Source organism: Nematolebias whitei, chromosome 1 (genome assembly GCF_014905685.2).
Source record: "Nematolebias whitei isolate Nwh7 chromosome 1, NemWhi1, whole genome shotgun sequence".
In the NCBI taxonomy this organism is placed as follows: domain Eukaryota; kingdom Metazoa; phylum Chordata; class Actinopteri; order Cyprinodontiformes; family Rivulidae; genus Nematolebias; species Nematolebias whitei.
The window spans coordinates 29,625,620-29,642,660 of NC_056498.1; the positions used below are offsets into that span (position 1 = coordinate 29,625,620).

General features: G+C 41.1%; 1 protein-coding gene across 1 annotated transcript in view; it reads left to right on the top strand.

Moving 5' to 3' along the window:
- Window positions 1–15,527, top strand: part of neurl4 (neuralized E3 ubiquitin protein ligase 4) — a 27,388-nt gene extending 11,861 nt beyond the window's left edge. Inside the window, exons 9-29 of the mRNA XM_037698056.1 lie at window positions 1,262–1,443; window positions 1,534–1,619; window positions 1,697–1,859; window positions 1,937–2,147; window positions 3,756–3,832; window positions 4,603–4,681; window positions 6,002–6,171; window positions 6,252–6,380; window positions 6,472–6,617; window positions 6,704–6,922; window positions 7,333–7,431; window positions 7,513–7,679; window positions 9,466–9,625; window positions 9,790–9,948; window positions 10,057–10,236; window positions 12,278–12,371; window positions 12,447–12,554; window positions 12,631–12,775; window positions 13,576–13,685; window positions 13,787–13,943; window positions 15,276–15,527. Coding sequence (XP_037553984.1) covers window positions 1,262–1,443; window positions 1,534–1,619; window positions 1,697–1,859; window positions 1,937–2,147; window positions 3,756–3,832; window positions 4,603–4,681; window positions 6,002–6,171; window positions 6,252–6,380; window positions 6,472–6,617; window positions 6,704–6,922; window positions 7,333–7,431; window positions 7,513–7,679; window positions 9,466–9,625; window positions 9,790–9,948; window positions 10,057–10,236; window positions 12,278–12,371; window positions 12,447–12,554; window positions 12,631–12,775; window positions 13,576–13,685; window positions 13,787–13,943; window positions 15,276–15,480 — 3,046 coding nt within the window. The 3' untranslated portion in view covers window positions 15,481–15,527. The remainder of the gene's footprint in view (window positions 1–1,261; window positions 1,444–1,533; window positions 1,620–1,696; window positions 1,860–1,936; window positions 2,148–3,755; window positions 3,833–4,602; window positions 4,682–6,001; window positions 6,172–6,251; window positions 6,381–6,471; window positions 6,618–6,703; window positions 6,923–7,332; window positions 7,432–7,512; window positions 7,680–9,465; window positions 9,626–9,789; window positions 9,949–10,056; window positions 10,237–12,277; window positions 12,372–12,446; window positions 12,555–12,630; window positions 12,776–13,575; window positions 13,686–13,786; window positions 13,944–15,275) is intronic.
- Window positions 15,528–17,041: the final 1,514 nt, after the last annotated feature.

Below are 17,041 nucleotides of genomic sequence, written 5' to 3' on the forward strand. Positions count from 1 at the left end.
CTTTAAAATATAGAGGGTAAAACATGTAGACCTTTAAAATATAGAGGAAAAACAGTTTGTACTGTAAAATGTAGTGTGTAAAATGTTTAGAACTTTAAAATATAGAAGTAAAATGTTAATGTTTTGAACTGTAAAATATAAAGATGAAAACATTTGAACTGTAAAATACAGAGGAGCACCAATTGCTGTTTTTTTTAAAGCTGAATCTGATGTTTCTCAAAGAATTGTACTTCATTCACAATATATTGACATTTACATTTATTGTCCAAAATTCTGGTTCAAAACAAATCAAGTAAAAATGTGTTCACAATAAAGCATTACTGTTATATACATTTTAATTTTCTCCAAATTTACTCCAGATTACTGGGCTTTCTTTGTACCCAGGGATACTCTTGTCTATTAAACAGAGATTTTTATACAAATAAAGTAAAAATGTACTACAATATGTGTTCGTAAACCAGATTATATCTCCTTGTCTTTGTCATCCTTATTTACACAAATTAAAACTCAAAACATGCATCCGATTAAATAAAACACTTCTTCTACGAGCTGTCTTTTAAAATATTTAACAGCAATGTCCATCATTATACAAAGTACCTGACATGCCTCTGTAAAAATACTTTATATTTGTAGCTTTTTATACTCTATATCCTTAATCTGCTTTTATTTTTAAACACCTTACAAATGTGCTAACTTTTATGTGTTCCTCGTTAAGTAAAAACTTTTACAAGGATGTGCTGCTGCTAGATGTTTTTAAACTGACATGTTTTTGTTTTAACCAAGAGCAATGTGCTGTTAATTTTCATGGAGGGGGCGGGACGGCTTCAACTTCCAGGTTCTGGTCAGATGTCTAGATATTTAGTCTGTAGGAGGCGTGAACACATCTTCTGACAGTGAGGTTGCTCACCCGTGACTGTAGTTTCCACAAGTAAACCTTTCAAAATAAACAAACTGAAACCACCATCATCAAAGCAACAGCACGTTAGTTCTAAAACTTAACGACTTGTTGAAGATTAAAAAATCAGATTTGAGTCGCATGCCAAGCAATAAGTGCATCTCTACTTACAAGTATTCAAGTATTACAAGCAATTTTATTATTTAGTTGCACTAATTAAGGTAGTCAGCATTTTCCCATCTATGTTAAAAAAAAGAAAAAGAAAATAAAAGAAAGAAGACTTTTAAAAGTTAGGATGTTTTCTAAAAACTCACTTTAAGTTTCATTCTAAACAGTAAAATGAGATGACGGTGCTGCTTTTTGCAGTGCGACCGATGACTTCAACCACGGGGTGGTCCTGAGCAACCGGCCGCTGCGCTCCAACGAGGTGTTCCAGGTTCGCATTGACAAGATGGTGGACAAGTGGGCAGGCTCCATAGAAATCGGTGTCACTACGCACAACCCCGCCTACCTGCAGCTGCCGTCCACCATGACGAACCTGCGCTCAGGTTAACAGAAACAAAAAAAACAGGAAGCTCTGTGAAACGTTTGTTCTTTCTGCGGAGGTGCCTGATGTCCCTATCGGGTGTATTTTCCAGGGACGTGGATGATGACGGGGAACGGTGTGATGCACAATGGAACGACTATACTGGACGAGTATGGACACAATCTGGATCGACTCAAAGTAAGTCGGCTTTCTGGATCGTCTTTCCTCACTTGTTGTCCTGTTGGTTTTAATCATCTGTGTGGCTCCATCTGCAGGCAGGGGACACAGTCGGAGTGGTGAGGAAAGAAGACGGCAGCCTGCATTTCTTTGTGAACGGTGTGGCTCAGGGCCCGGCAGCCTGGAATGTCCCCCCCAGCGTGTACGCTGTGGTGGACCTGTACGGCCAGGCAGCCCAGGCCACCATCATGGACGACATGGGTAAGAACCAGAGGAGGAGATGCTGTAATAAATGAGATTCCACTTCAGAAGACTGACCCGTCATCTTATCTCTTTAGTGGACCTCCCCCCTCTTCCAGAGGACAGCTCAGAAGGCCCCACTGCCATTTCCCCCGGGAGCCCCTGCTCAGTGGCTGGGGCCACCACAACCAGTGACCTGCATTTCCACCAGCTGCACGGCACCAACGCCGTCATCACCAATGGGGGACGCACTGCTCTGCGTCAGAACTGCCGCAGCGAGTTCAACGATGCGATTGTCATTTCCAACAGGTTCGACGACTTCCTCTGTCATGAGCTCTCTTTGGATTCTTTGTTGCCGCCATGCAATGAGGATCTTTGAAGGGGGCTGGATACTAGAAGACTGCTAAGAATTACATTTCTACAAGCGGTACACTGATTTCCCTCATCGCTGAGGGGTTTGAATAGTAAATGTTTGTAGTTTTTGAGATGAGTGTTTTTCTGGACTGGAACTGAACTGGGGATGTAAATAAACTGTTTTTGGTGCAAGATATTCAGGTGGGTCGAAGAGAAGAAGAGAGGTACCGTACTTTCCGCCGTATAAGTCGCACGCCATATAAGTCGCATCAGTCCAAAAATATGTAATAAAGTGGGGAAAAAACAAATAAATTGCTTTGCCGTATAAGTCGCATCTATTATGCATCACCGCTGACTACCTGGAAACGTGGGCCGGTGTTGTGTCAAAAATCGGTTGACTGCCAAGTGGCGGCCATGGGAGCGTGCACAGAAGGACTTTGATAAGAATTTAACAAGATTAACACTTAAAAACAATTATTTGTTTACTCCAAATTATAGTAAAGTAAAGGTGTGTCTCAGTTTAACTTTTCCTTAATAAATGCATTTTGACGGTCAAATCAGCTGAATTTCACCTCATTAATAGTCACTTTTACCTATTAATGTGACATTTGGCTTGCCATATTACTCAAGGGCCCTCTAGTGACTGAAAATGGTAGTGCTCAATATTTACCATGTCCGAATGAATGAAATCGTCAGCTCTCAGCCAAAAATTGATTTATAAATATGGAGGAAAAAAAACGTATATTAGTCGCTTCGGTGTATAAGTCGCAGGACGTGCAAATTTATGCAAAAAGGTGCAGCTTATACGGCAAAAAATACGGTAGTTTTATTTTATTTTTTTCTTGTTCAAGGTGGTGTGTGACCGATCCTCGTGAGAGGAGGGAGCAATTTTTCCACCACCTGGTGTAAGGGTGGCGCCAGGAGGTGGCCAATGGTGGCCTTGACCACCACATAATAATATTCAGCCACCCCGTTCATTTAAGAAAACTACTTTTAAGCAATAGAAAAAATTAGAATGCATAATTTTCTCAAATGGTAAGAATGGCTGGTTTACACATACAGTATATACTGGTATATGGTGGTGAACATCTTGGATTTTGATGTGGCAACCCAATTTTCAAAGGGAACTTTCGTTACGCACACTAAAATGCAAGTCGGTGCTTCTGTTATTAGTCAAGTTATCGTGCTTATAATATGCACGTCTGTCTGTCTGAAGGCATTTCTATCTCCCCTTTTTCATTCTGCAATGGGGGACAAAAAGAAAATTGCCATATTTTTTTTCTTGGTTACCAGCCAAGGTGTGAGTTGCAGCGACAGGCATACAGTAAAATAATTAAACTTTTATTAGGAGACAGTTTGACAGCAACAGCCCTCTCGCTGAGAGGCGGCAGCTCTACCAACTGCGCCACCGTGCCGCCACAATTTCCACTAATAAAACAAACACTATTTATGGATTTATTGTAAATGTATTAATTTGAGGGGTGGACATAGATGGTCCAAAGGCAGCTTCGGTTATATTCTGCAAGTGAGTGCTCCGTGAACGTGTATTTTGTTGTGCTGCAGGTGCCTTCGGGATGGAGAGCTGTTCGAAATAGTTATTCAGAAGATGGTGGACCGCTGGTCAGGTTCAATAGAAGCAGGTACTTTTTTATTTCCTCCTTCTTCACTTTGAAACTTGCTGCTTGTGTCATGGTGATCAGTAGAGGGCTTTCGGGCAGTCGCCTGTGTTTGTGTGTCCGTTTGATAAGAGGCGGTCACACCATGACGTATAGCATCAGCGTAAGTCAACGTATAAAAAGAGGCAAACAGAATTATAAATTATGTATAAGCTGTGGACACGTTGTGGATAAGTCACTCATAGGTTGTATATCTGTTCAACTCGTTAGCAACACGGTATGTTTACGTGCTAAAGAAGCTTCCTGTTTATTTTTTTATTCCATCAGCGTATGCCGGCGTGTTGGAGGAAATGTTCATAGGTTGTCTAGAACATTATAGTGTGACGGGGCTTCAGCAGTGGACATACTTAAATACAACTTTCATCTCATTAAATCATTGGGGGTACCTCTACAGCTGATTTAACATTTGGAGTCAACAAGATTTAGGAAGACCACAACAGCTAATCAACTATAGCAAACAGAGAAATGTCTATATGTTGGTGAGTTTCACAGAAGTTGAGCTAAAGTTTGTCGTGCTAGTAGTTGAGTCCTCCTCAAAACATAGTATTACCACTAATGGATCACACAACATCTAAAATACTTTGACATGTGCAGTGGCAGGTGAGATGCATCCGCTTAAGAGTTACGACCTTCATTTCTTAACGCTTCAGTCTGATGCGTCCCTGAATCTTCAGCAGCTTTGGAGCTCTTATCTGAGTTTCAACAGTTTATTTTGTTACTTCCTGTGTGATCAGGAGTGACGGCCATCAGACCTGAGGAGCTGGAGTTTCCAAACACCATGACCGACATCGACTACGACACGTGGATGCTCAGGTAGTGAAAGTGGCCCAGAAGATTTAAAAAGTAAATTTATTGTGATCCATTTTTCTTCTGTACGTTTTTCAGCATCTTGTCCCGCAGTTTTTGTGTTCTTTCAACAAATCATAAATCAACACGTTCAGCTCCTTCAGGACAATCCTGATATGACATTTGGGCAACTTTAGCTTTTTGAAATATTTAGCCTTTTCTGCATTGAGCTCATTTTCCATCCTTCAAATCTTTAGATCTGTTTACAATCTTTTACTGCTCCTTCACATTTTGTTCTGGTTCAGCTTCTTTCAGCTTCCTTCTGCAAATTTAAACTTTTCAGCTACTTTCAGCTGTTTTGTGCTCCTCGCTTCTTTCTGCTAACTACAACATTTTTGTGCTTCTTCTAGCTTCTGCTAATTTCAGCTTCTTGTGCTCCTTTCAGCTTATTTATGCAAGTTTAAGCTATTTCTGCTATTCAGCTACTATTTAGCTGTTTTATGCTAATTTTAGCTTTTTCATCTAATTCCATGTTTGCAATAATTTCCTTTTTTTTGTGCTTAATTCAACAAAAATTAGCTCTTTCCTCTTCTGGTAATTTAAGCTTCTTTCTGATTTTTTTAGCTACTTTTCAGCTGGATTTTTGCTAATTTCAGCTTTTTTTCAGATAATTTCCACCTTTTATGCTAATTTCTGCTTCTTTCAGCCTAATTTGTCACAATTGTGCTCTCTCCACTTCCTTCTGATAATTTAAGCTTCTTCTACCATTTTTTTATTTAGTATTTTTTAGCTAATTTCAGCTGTTTTCAGATAAATTCAAGTTTTTCCTGGCAATTTCTGCTTCTTTGAGCCTTATTAACTTATTTCTGCCAATTTCAGCTTGTTATGCTCCTTTCAGATTATTTCTGCTAGTTTCAGCTTTTTCTGCTATTTCTACTACTATTTAGCTGTTTTGTGCTAAATTTAGTTTTTTTTAGCTAATTCCACATTTATTCAGCTCATTTCAACTCCTTCCACTTCCTTCTGGTAGTTTAAGCTTCTTTCTACCTTTTCAGCTAATTATTTAGCTAATTTCAGCCTTTTTTTTTTAGCTAGTTTCCTAATTTTTGTGCTATTTTCTGCTTATTTAAACCTAATTCAGCAAATATGTGTTCTTTCTGCTTTCTTCTAACTTAGGCTTGTGCCATTTCAGCTACATTTCATCATGTTTTTAGCTCATTTCAGCCGTTTTTCAGCAAATTCTTCAGCAATAAGCATTCACACTGCATTTTCGCAGGAAATGCAATTTCTCTAATTAAATTTAGGTGAAATTTTCTGTTCTGAAATGTTATTATTTTCTTCCCACAGTGGAACAGCCATCATGCAGGACGGAAACACGATGCGCAACAACTACGGTTGTGATCTGGACTCCCTGACCACGGGCTCTCGGATTGGCATGATGCGCTCGGCCAGCGGTAACCTCCACTATTACATCAACGGCGTGGATCAAGGCGTCGCCTGCTCTGGCCTGCCGCCAGGTAAGGAATTGTTCTCGTACCCCTCGCTCTGGTTGGAGGGAACAACCAGCATGACGTCCGTGTCCCTCTCTGTCCTCCAGACGTGTTCGCTGTCATCGATCTGTACGGTCAGTGCGTTCAGGTGTCCATCACCAGCTCCTCGGGCCCGCTGGACAACAGTCTGTGTACCAGCAACGTCACCGAGAAGAGCTTCCCCATTCACTCCCCAGGTACAGCATCTAAAGTTCTACACCAAAGTGCACAAAGCATGAATTACTGGTTGTGTTTAAACTTGTCTTGATGTTCCCTCCGTGTCTGTAGCGGCGGGCGTCGCCCATCACTTCCACAGTAAACACGGTAAGAACGTGGTGCTGCTCGGCGAGGGCTGCCAGGCCATCCGAGTCGGAGGTTACGCTCACGGCATCGCCTTCAGTGCGAAGGAACTCAGAGCAGACGAGCTGTTTGAGGTTTGTTCACACAAGCCGTTACCAACAAAAGGCTTTCATGTGTTATTTGTGTTCCTCATGTCAAACCACGGTCGTTTCTCCTGCAGGTGAGGATCGATGAAGTGGACGAGCAGTGGTGCGGTTCGCTGCATATTGGTCTGACCACGCTGGCTCCCCCGGAGCTGCCGTCCTGCCCGCTGTCCAGCCTCACCCCGTCCCTCCCACAGCTTCGCACCAAGGTCACCTGGCTACTCTGCAGCTCTGAGGTCCGTCGTAACGGCGCGCTGCAGCGCCAGAACTACGGCTACTCACTGGATCGGCTGGTGGTGAGCAGCTCTGTTTGTTGGGATGAAAACCTGAGAATATCTTCCAGACGCACGGTCAGTGATTTAATGTCCTGCTGGAACCAGGGGTGTCCACTCCTGGTCCTCGAGGGCCACCGTCCTGCATGGTTCAGACCTTACACTGCTGTGAATTTACGCAGCAGCAACAAAACCCTGTCAGAAATGGACCTGGTTGCAGCAGAAGTGCTACAGCTAGCTGCTGCTGTTGCTGTTTATGCTTGCAAATAACCGCTCAGTTCTGAGTAAGTGAAGTAACTGAAGGTTTGAAAAGAGCATTTACAAGATCGTTATATAAAACTCAGATATTCTGAGGTAATTCTGGACGAGAAAATCTCTTTTTACTGCAGCTGCCCTGAAGCGAAAGCTGTTGAGGTGTGAAAATGTGTTTCCAGGTTGGGAACCGGGTGGGCGTGAAGAGGTGCAACGACGACACGATGCACATCTTCATTGACGGAGAGGACATGGGACCTGCTGCCACTGCAGTACCCAAGGTATCCACACCTTCTTACCTCACACAACATAAATCCAAAACACCAAGTGGTATTCAGCTGGGCCTCTCTGGCACTTTGCAGAATGTTTACGCGGTTTTGGACCTGTACGGGAGGATCACGGCGGTCTCCATCGTCAGCTCTTCGCTGATGGAGGACTCTGAGAGCGTCAAGGCTCCTTCGCTCACCTCAGACAGCTGCAGCGAGGGGGAGGAGGACAGCAGCCCTGCTAAAGAGGTAGGACAGCTCAGGTCCTACAGTGATACTTTAATGCTGGCTCACTTCCTGTTTGCACATGTAGAAGCTCTTCTTTGTACTCATGGCAGCATTGTCTGATAAAACACAACCTAATACCTGACCATGTTTTGCTCAGGAGATAAACGCATGTCGTAAAGAGTTTAATTAATGTTTTTGTACTGCCCCAGAAAATATTGAATAAATAGATGCCATTTCCTGCATTCTGGTGTATTTTATTAGGTTGTTAAACATCTACATTTACCTACATTTGTAAACACTTGATTCAGTAACTATTTTAGAGAGCAACAAGAAGTAGCCTGACCAACAGCTCTCCTTGTGTGAATAAAGCACGCTCCGCTTCTCTCACTCATCCTTGCACCTGCTCCAGTTCCATCTCCATTGCCACTGCCTTCATGTCCTTCAATTCTCGGTTGTTTAGTTGTACAATGAGGACTTTTTAAATTGTATTTTAAATGAAAGTAAATTACACAGTTTTTTCAACATTCTTATTGCTGTTATTTTGACAAATTGGCGCCGTTGTTTTGATGCGTGATGTACGTGATTACCCTTCAAACATTTTGCTCCTATTTTTTTAATACACAATCAAAATTTTATTAATGACCCACTTAAACTGTAAAACTGATTTGCAATTTATTTGTGCTGTTTAATTATATTTTAGTTTTTAATTAAGTTGCCCATGACTGTACTTTTAGGGACAGACATTTTTTTTAAGAGTAGAAGCAGAAATGCTTCTTGAAGAAGCAGTGTGATATTAGGAAGCTCGTAAGTGGCTGTTATGTTTAAAATTAGTGTTTATGTAATTATTTTCAGATTACATGTCCTATATATATTTTATTTGTATAAGACAGTCAAATTTATTCATAACTTTAGTATTACTAGAGTTTCCAGATCCAAGCAAACGGTTACACACCCTGTCAAAATAAGAGAGTTCCCACAGGATCCGGCTCAAATTAAGCCCTGGTTTAAAGTTGTTACGTTCATATCTTTATACATTTAAGAATACCTATTTAATGTTGTCTGCCCCCTGCTGACTGAAAACTGTAACTGCAGTCAACCTAAACTGAACTCTCGAGTTATTTTAGATTAAATATAATTTAAAAACGTCCCCAAATCAGACAATGATAGGCTTGACCAGACCAGTTATCAGCTGATCCGTCACTCAGGAACACTATTTCCTTTGTGTGTGTGTGGGTGTGTGGGTGTGTGTGTGTGTGGGTGGGTGGGTGGGTGTGGGTGTGGGACAGCCTCTAACACTAAGAGGCTAATGGCACATCTAATAATACCTTGGGGTAGCTATTTGTAAAATCTGTTAACGTAAAAAGAGGAATCACCAGAGGTGAGGGAGGTTTAATCTGAAGGTTTGTCTGCTGCTTATTTGACTTCTAATCTTCCCTTTATACGTTCGACTGCAAACGTGAACTGATACATGTTCGGCCATTTCCATCATCCTGTTAATACTGTTAATAATGTGTCCTGTTAATAATGTGTCCTGTTTTCTGTGGTTCCACTTGGCAGTAACCTGCAGAATCTTTATTTGTAAAAAAATGTAGAAGCCTTCCTTAATTTGAAGCATGTTAATCTGAACAAACCTATATTTAATATCAGTAATTATTATATTTCTTCAGGGCAGATGTTTACAAACATTGGGTTGTGGATTGTTCCGCTGCTTGCGGGACACATGAGCTCGGATAAAAAATCCGAGGTGAACCGTGACACTTCCAGTGTGCGTTTATTTTTAATTGTTGTCCTTCATCTCTGTTGTTGCGTCCAGGCTGAGAGCGAGCAGCGTCCTCAGGTTCTCACGGTCATGGCGTTTCTGGAAAACCACGGCAAGAACATCCAGCTGTCCAACCAGAATCTGACAGCGGCCAGAGTATCGAGCTACAACCAGGGCCTGCTGGTCACCGCCCAGCCACTGGCCCGTCAGCAGCTCTTCCAGGTGACTGGACCTTTGAGTTTTCATGATGACAAAAGATTTTCTTGGAATGATCGGGTCGTTGTAAACTCTCTGCTCAGTTTTGGGATTATTTTTGCAAGAAAACACGCTGAACATGACGATGCTGCGAGTAGAAGCTGCTCCTCATCTTTTCCTCTCTGCACCAGTTTCAGATCGATCGTCTGAACCCGTCATGGACGTCGTCTCTGTCGTTAGGGGTGATCGGTCACTCCCCTGACCGTCTCAACTTCCCCTCCACGGCGTGCTGTCTGAAACGCTCCGCCTGGCTGCTGCAGCGAGACTCTGTCTTCCATAACTCCCTGAAGGTAAACACGCCAACCTTTCAGCCTTACTGGGCGTTTACTGGTTTTTATCTTGCAGGACAAACTCAGCCAGGCTTTGTTGGGCGACGGATCTCATTCTTTGGTTTTCAGATATGTGAGAACTACGGTCCTAACCTGGACACGTGTCCAGAGGGAACGGTGTTGGGTCTGCTGGTGGACACCAACGGTTGTCTGCACCTCTACGTTAACGGCATGGACCAGGGCGTGGCAGCGCAGGACATCCCTTCTCCTTGTTATCCCTTCATAGACCTCTATGGCCAGTGTGAACAGGTACACAAGACTTTAAAGAGCCAGTTCAAACCTTTTTGAAGTGGGCTTTTATGGGAAAGCTATTAACAACTAGAGAAATTGCATTTCCTGTGAAAATGCAGTGTGAATGCTTATTGCTGAAGAACTTGCTGAAAAACAACAGAAATCAGCTAAAAACATGCTGAAATGTAGCTGAAATGGAAGACTAAGTTAGCAGAAGAAAGCAGAAAGAACACATATTTGCTGAAATAGGTTTGAATAAGAAGAAAGTAGCACAAAAATTGAGACATTAGCTAAAAATAAGCTGAAAATAGCTAAATATATTGCTGAAAAGTAGCTGAAAGGGTAGAAAGAAGTTTAAACTACCAGAAGGAAATGGAAGGAGCTGAAATCAATAGAAAATAAAAGTGGAATTAGCTGAAAAACCTAAATTTTAGCACAAAATAGCTAAATGGTAGCTGAAATAGCAGAAAAAGCTGAAACTAGCAGAAATAATCTGAAAGGAGCATAACAAGCTGAAATTAACAGAAATAAGTTAATTAGGCTCAAAGAAGCAGAAATTACCAGGAAAAACTTGAATTTATCTGAAAACAGCTGAAATTAGCTAAAGAATACTGAAGACGTAGCTGAAAAGGTAGAACAAGCTTAAATTAGCAGAAGAAAGCGGAAAAGAACGTTTGCCCAATTATGCTGAAAGAAGCAGAAATCAGCATAAAAAAGTGGAAATTATCTGAAAAGGCTTAAATTAGTTCAAAACGGCTAAATAGTAGCTGAAATAACAGAAAAAGTGAAACTAGCAGAAATAAGTTGAAAGGAGCATAACAAGCTGAAATTAACAGAAGGAAGTTAGAAGAAGCACAAAAATGTTGTAGTTGGAGGAAAAGAATTTGAAAGGAGCACAAAACAGCTGAAAGTAGCTAAAAAATAGTTTAAATTTGCACAAGGAAGCTGAAAGAAGCTGAAGCAGAACAAAATGTGAAAGGAGCAGTAAAAGGTTGTAAACAGAGCTAAAGATTTGAAGGAAGTAAAATGAGCTCAGTTCATTTTCAGGTCTCTCCTGTAAATAAGTCCCCGAGGCTCAGTGGGACTAACCTGTATAAGTAAAGGTTGAATGAATGAAAATTCTAAGCTAAAGATTGATTTAAATTTGTTCGTAAAAATGTAAATATTTTTGTCAAATACTCGTCTTGTTCCACCAGAACAGGAATGCACGTATTCTGACAGTAAAACTCAGCTCACTCACGATGCTAGTTTCTACTTTGTAATCCTTTCAAAATAAACTACGTTGGCAGAAACAGAAGAAGGGACACTTCCGAGTTGTTTTTCTATTTGTTTTTTAGGGAGGCGGGCGGTAGATGTTTAAAAAATAAATATATAAAATATTGAAATATGGTCCAAATGGAAAAGCCCTAGTAGGAAACAACTCTGCACCAGCTGTGAAAAACGGTTGCATTCATTCTTTAAATTTGCTCATTTTACTTTGAATATTTTAATATCGCTACCCATCAGTTTTACATTACACTGTTAATATCATCTGTAAATATATTTGTAGTAACTCTACATTAACTGCACTGTAAAGATTGATAAATTATTAATAAATTGTTGGTATTTTTATATTCTGTTATTTTTTTTAAATCTTGTGTGATTCCTTGTGTTTGTTCCTTTGTATTGAAACTCTGGCACAACAATTTCCTGTGGGATCAATAAAGTTCTGTCTTATCTTATTATAAATAAATTAAATAGACTATAAATTTACGTAAACTGCAATAAAAATGCGATGAACATTTTAATAGTGGAGTTGTTTCAAGATGGCAGCAAGCCTCTTTGGTTTTGGCCCAGTTAGAACCAGCTGTTTGTCATTCTGGTCTGAATTAAACTCTGTTCCTCCAGTCTGAGGTCAGAAGGGCGTTATCTGCAACAGGTAACATGTTAACTGTTCATGCTCCATTTCAAAAACATCTGGACTATCCCTTTAAGAGCCAGCTGTAGGCTCAGTCTAAACACATTGGTGGTGCATTTTTACAAACAATAACCGTGCTAATACACGTTTTCATGATGACAGGTAACCATAGTAACGAACACCGTGCCGACGGTGGGTGCAGAGAGCGGCGAGGGTCGTTGTCAGGGCGACATGGAGAAAGCGGACATGGTTGACGGTACAGAGCTCACGTTGCGTCAGTCTGTTGGCTCCGGCTGACAAAGTTCTGAGTTTCCTCTGTTTGGACCTGCAGGGATCAAAGAGAGCGTGTGCTGGACTCCTCCTCCAGACGTCAACCCCAACAAGACCTGCGAGTACCAGGCGCTGTGCGCCCGCTTCAAGGACCTGCTCACCTTACCAGGTGAGTCGCTTTTCCTTCGTTTCCCTCCGCGCCGCCCCACGTGAGGAGTGACGGTTCTTCTCGTTTTTCCGTTAAGACGGCTACTTCAACGAAGACGTGAAGTGCAACCTGTGCTACTGCGAGTCCTGCCACAAGCTCCGGGGCGACGAGGCGTATTACAAGAGAGGAGAGCCGCCCCGGGACTACGCCCTGCCGTTCGGGTGGTGCCGCTTCGCCCTCAGGTGAGAGGAACGTCAAGTCGGCGAGACGCTGGATCAGTTCCGCCCTTCTACCAGCAGAGGGCGCAAATGTTTTAATAAAGGTTGATTCAAGTCGCTCATTTTAGGAAAATAAAACAATTCAAGCTTTAAAAAGATAAAGAGCCTTTTTGGGAACAAATACAAATAAATCCAGTTAAATGTTTTAATTGTCTTTATAACTCACCTTGTGCTATGGTTGTGGAAGTCTACGAATAATTTTCAATATTTCACCTAATCCTTATAAAATATTTATAATTCGTATAATTTAAACGTTACTAGAACCGCCATCTTCCACCTGCGCTCGTAGCTTCACTTCTCAGCTTAGCTGCTTTCAAACGATCCAAAAACACGATTGTGGACGGTTAAAACGGATTTTAAAGAGAAAGGGAGAGGTCGGTGAAGAGCGTCTAGTGTTTTCAGTAGAAAGAGACACGAAGAAACGAAAAAGCCGATAAATGGAGATGAGGTCGATAATTTTCGCGTGCGACAGGCCTAGCTGGCCAGGAGTACAACTCCTGTAGTTTGGATCAGAAATCTCTTGGGAAAATGTTCCTGTGACGTGTACAGCTGCTACATTTGTCGTCTCCATAGTTACCGCCTGCTGATTTTAGTGTTAATAGCCAAAATGGCCACCGTCAAAAGGTCAAATTCAAGGCCGAGCCCTCAAATCTGTTTTTTCTTACAACAAATCAGAAAAAATTTGTTTCAGGTACCAAAAGTTTTGTGCATCTTTTTCATTTTGTTACTGTCTGCTCTTAATTGCACCCTTGTGATTTTGGCAGGATAAAGTCCCACTGTGATGTTTCTAATGCACTAAAGTGGCACATCGCGTACCACGGCACCAGCGTGGGAATCCTGCGGCGCACGCTGGACCAGGGCCAGCTACTGCCTGGTACAACCAACACTCGCCCGCCTCCATTTATTTTTATCAGAACTACTTGATGTTGTTGACGTGATACTTAGTGCTCACTGTTTTACTATGTTTGGATGCAGGGACCTCGTCCATCTTCGTGTCTCCGGTGAAGACGGAGGGGCCAAACGGCTACAGCGAGCCGGAGGAGAACAGCACCCCCGGCAGGGAGGTTCCCAGGGTGCGGCTCTCCCCCACCATGCGTTACTCCGGCTTGGAGATCTTTGCTCCCAAAGTGCAGTGAGTTCGTCGTACATGTCGTGTCGCAGCCTACAGTTGTTTATTTATTTATCTGTCTGAATGTTTATGTAACATTCACACTATTGTGAGCCATTTTTCTTCTGTACGTTTTTCAGCATCTTTCTCGTCTCACAGTTTTTGTTCCATTTCAACAAATCATAAATCAAAACGTTCAGCCGTTTCAGGACTTTTGGTATTGGTGCAACTTTAGCTGTTTGAAATATTTAGCCTTTTCTGTCACTTGTAGTTTTTTTTTCCTCATAGAAAATGAATTGAGCTCATTTTACGTCCTTCACTTGTGTTTACAACCTTTTACTGCTCCGTTCACATTTTGTTCTGCTTCAGCTTCTTTCAGCAAATTTAAATTTTTCAGCTGTTTTGTGCTCCATTCAGATTCTTTCTGCTAAATACAACATTTTGTGCTTCTAACTTCTTTATGCTCCTTTCTGCTTATTCCTGCAAGTCCAGCTACTATTTAGCTGCTTTTATGCAAATTATTTTCGGCTAATTCCATGTTTTTGCACTCATTTCAACTTTTTTCAGCCCAATTCGGCAAAAAAAACCATGCTCTCTCCACTTCCTTCTGCTAATTTAAGCTTCTTTCTGCCCTTTTAGCTACTTTTTAGCTGTTTTTTGCTATGTTCAGCATTTTCAGATAAAATCCGCTTTTTTGTGCTCATTTCTGCTTCTTTCAGCCAATTTAGGTAAAATTGTGCTCTCTCTACTAACTTCTGCTAATTTAAGCTTGTTCTACATTTTCAGCTACTTTTTAGCTAATTTCAGAAGTTTTAAGATGAAATTCAAGTTTTTTTAATTTCTGCTACTTTCAGCCTAATTAATTTCTTTATGCTAATTTCAGCTTGTTGTGGACTTTTCAACTTATTCCTGCTAGTTTAAACTTTTTTCTGCTATTTCAGCTACTATTTAGCTGTTTTTGTTCTAAGTTTATGCTTTTCAGCTAATGCTACATTTTTTTTAGCTCATTTCAGTGCTTTCCACTTCCTTCCAGTAGTTTAAGATTCATTTCATTCAGCTGCTTTTCAGCTGTTGTTTTGGCAAATTTCAGTTGTTTATTTATTTATTTATTTATTTATTGCTAATTTCTGCTTTAAACATAATTCAGCAAACGTGTTCTTTCTGCTTTCTTCTGCTAACTTCAGTTTGTTCTTCCATTTCAGCATGCTTAAAGCTAATTTCAGCTGTTTCTCAGCAAGTTCTTCAGCCATAAACATTCACACTGTATTTTGACAGGAAATCCAATTTCTCTAGTTGTTTCCTGATTTTTGAGTCATCGAGGCTGGACGTGTTCTGACAGCTGTTCTCCTTCTGCAGATTTAGGGACCCCCGCTCTCATCGTTGTCACCAGGCTCAGGTGGGTTTCCAGGTGTGTGTGCGTCCGGGCTCCTATAAGGTGGGACCTCAAACGCTTGGGCACAGCGAGGCCCTGGACCCTCGCTTTAGTAACTCAGAGATCGAGTGGATCACGAAGGAGCAGGGTGGCACGCTCCTCTACGGACTGCTCATTCGGGTCGAGTGACCAATCGTCGGAGATGGCATTCAGGTGGAATAAAGTACTTTAGATCAACGGACAAATTCAGGCTCCTCTGGAATCCAGCTGGTCCTGCTGTGGATTGTTGACGACTCAACATCTGTTTTCGTTGTTCGCTCTCGGACTCTTTTTTTTGACGGATGAAGGTTTTGGCCATCTCAAAGAACAGACACTGCCTGCACTTTATGTTTCGGACACTTGTGGGCGATTTTTAAACTACTCATCGACACAGAACGTTTGTTCATCTGCTCTTTTTCCAGCTTCATCTTATTTTCTTCACTCTTCAAAAGGCTTTTCCTGATTTCTGCTCTCAGGCTCAGACTCCTCTCACGAGAACTTTTCATTTTGGGAGAAACTGTTTCTTGTTCGCGGGTTAAACCGATTCATAGAAATGTCTGAAACGTAAGTTTGAAAACACAACAGGGACATGGTTTTAACAATAATGTTGAAAAAGAAACTTGAATATTATCATGAACCCAAAATAATATGTGATTGTGACCTATGTAGGGGATAAATTTTAAAACTGGAAGAAGAAAAAATGTTTACACAATTACACTGTTCATCGCTGCCCTTTTTATGTCTCCATATTCATAAACCGGCTTTTTTAATCACTTCAGTTTTCTATTTTGGGCCAATATCACTTTTTTTTTTTTTTTTTTTTTTTTTCAAATGACAGTCATTCACAAGCTTTAATCTAAAGGACAAAGCTGGAGTGAAGATGTATCCTCTAAAAACAGCTGCCTCACCTTTCGGGACTATAAAATGGTGCCAGGTGAGAAAAGTTAGCTCTGAACCTACAACGTGATCTGTCAGTAAATATTTAAAGACCGGGAAATAAAACCATCTGGGTTCTGGTTCAGTTTAAATAGTTTTTTCCCGCTAAAAGTAAGACTTTTCTAAATTTTTATATGTTACAAATCAAGCTAGCAGCTAGCACCGCTGCTCCCGCAAATATATTTTACAAACTCCAAACGGACTTGAACAAAATAACTCGTAAATATTTATGCCATAATTTTGTGTTATTAAAGTGTATACTTTTACTAAAGATTTTTTTTTTTTTGTTGTTGCGTAAATATTTTTTCTCGTTTACCCCACGCCGAGCAGTAGAGTTCGGTGTTGCTATGGAAACCAGATGGTGAGCACACATTTTATTAAGACTTTTTTTTTTTTTTTGTTACGTAAATATTTTGACTTGTTTACCCCATACAGAGCTGTCAAGCTCGGTGTTGCTATGGAAACCAGATGGTGATTGCATGTTTTTACTTGCGATGCTAGCCGCTGGTTAGCTTAGCATAAAGATATAAAACGGCGCCGAAACGGCAGTCAGACTTTCCAGCGATGGTGAAATACACGTAAAACTCCAGATTAACATTGTTGGTTTAAATCCAAATTAGAACTACGTGCCAAAAATAAAAAGCTACATGCTCATGGCGACTGGACTGGTGCGTCGACCCCCCCCCCCCCCCCAACGTACAAAACTACCCCCGTCGTAAAAAGCGCATTCCAAAGTCAGTTTAATATAAACTGTATACATCAAAATGAAATGACC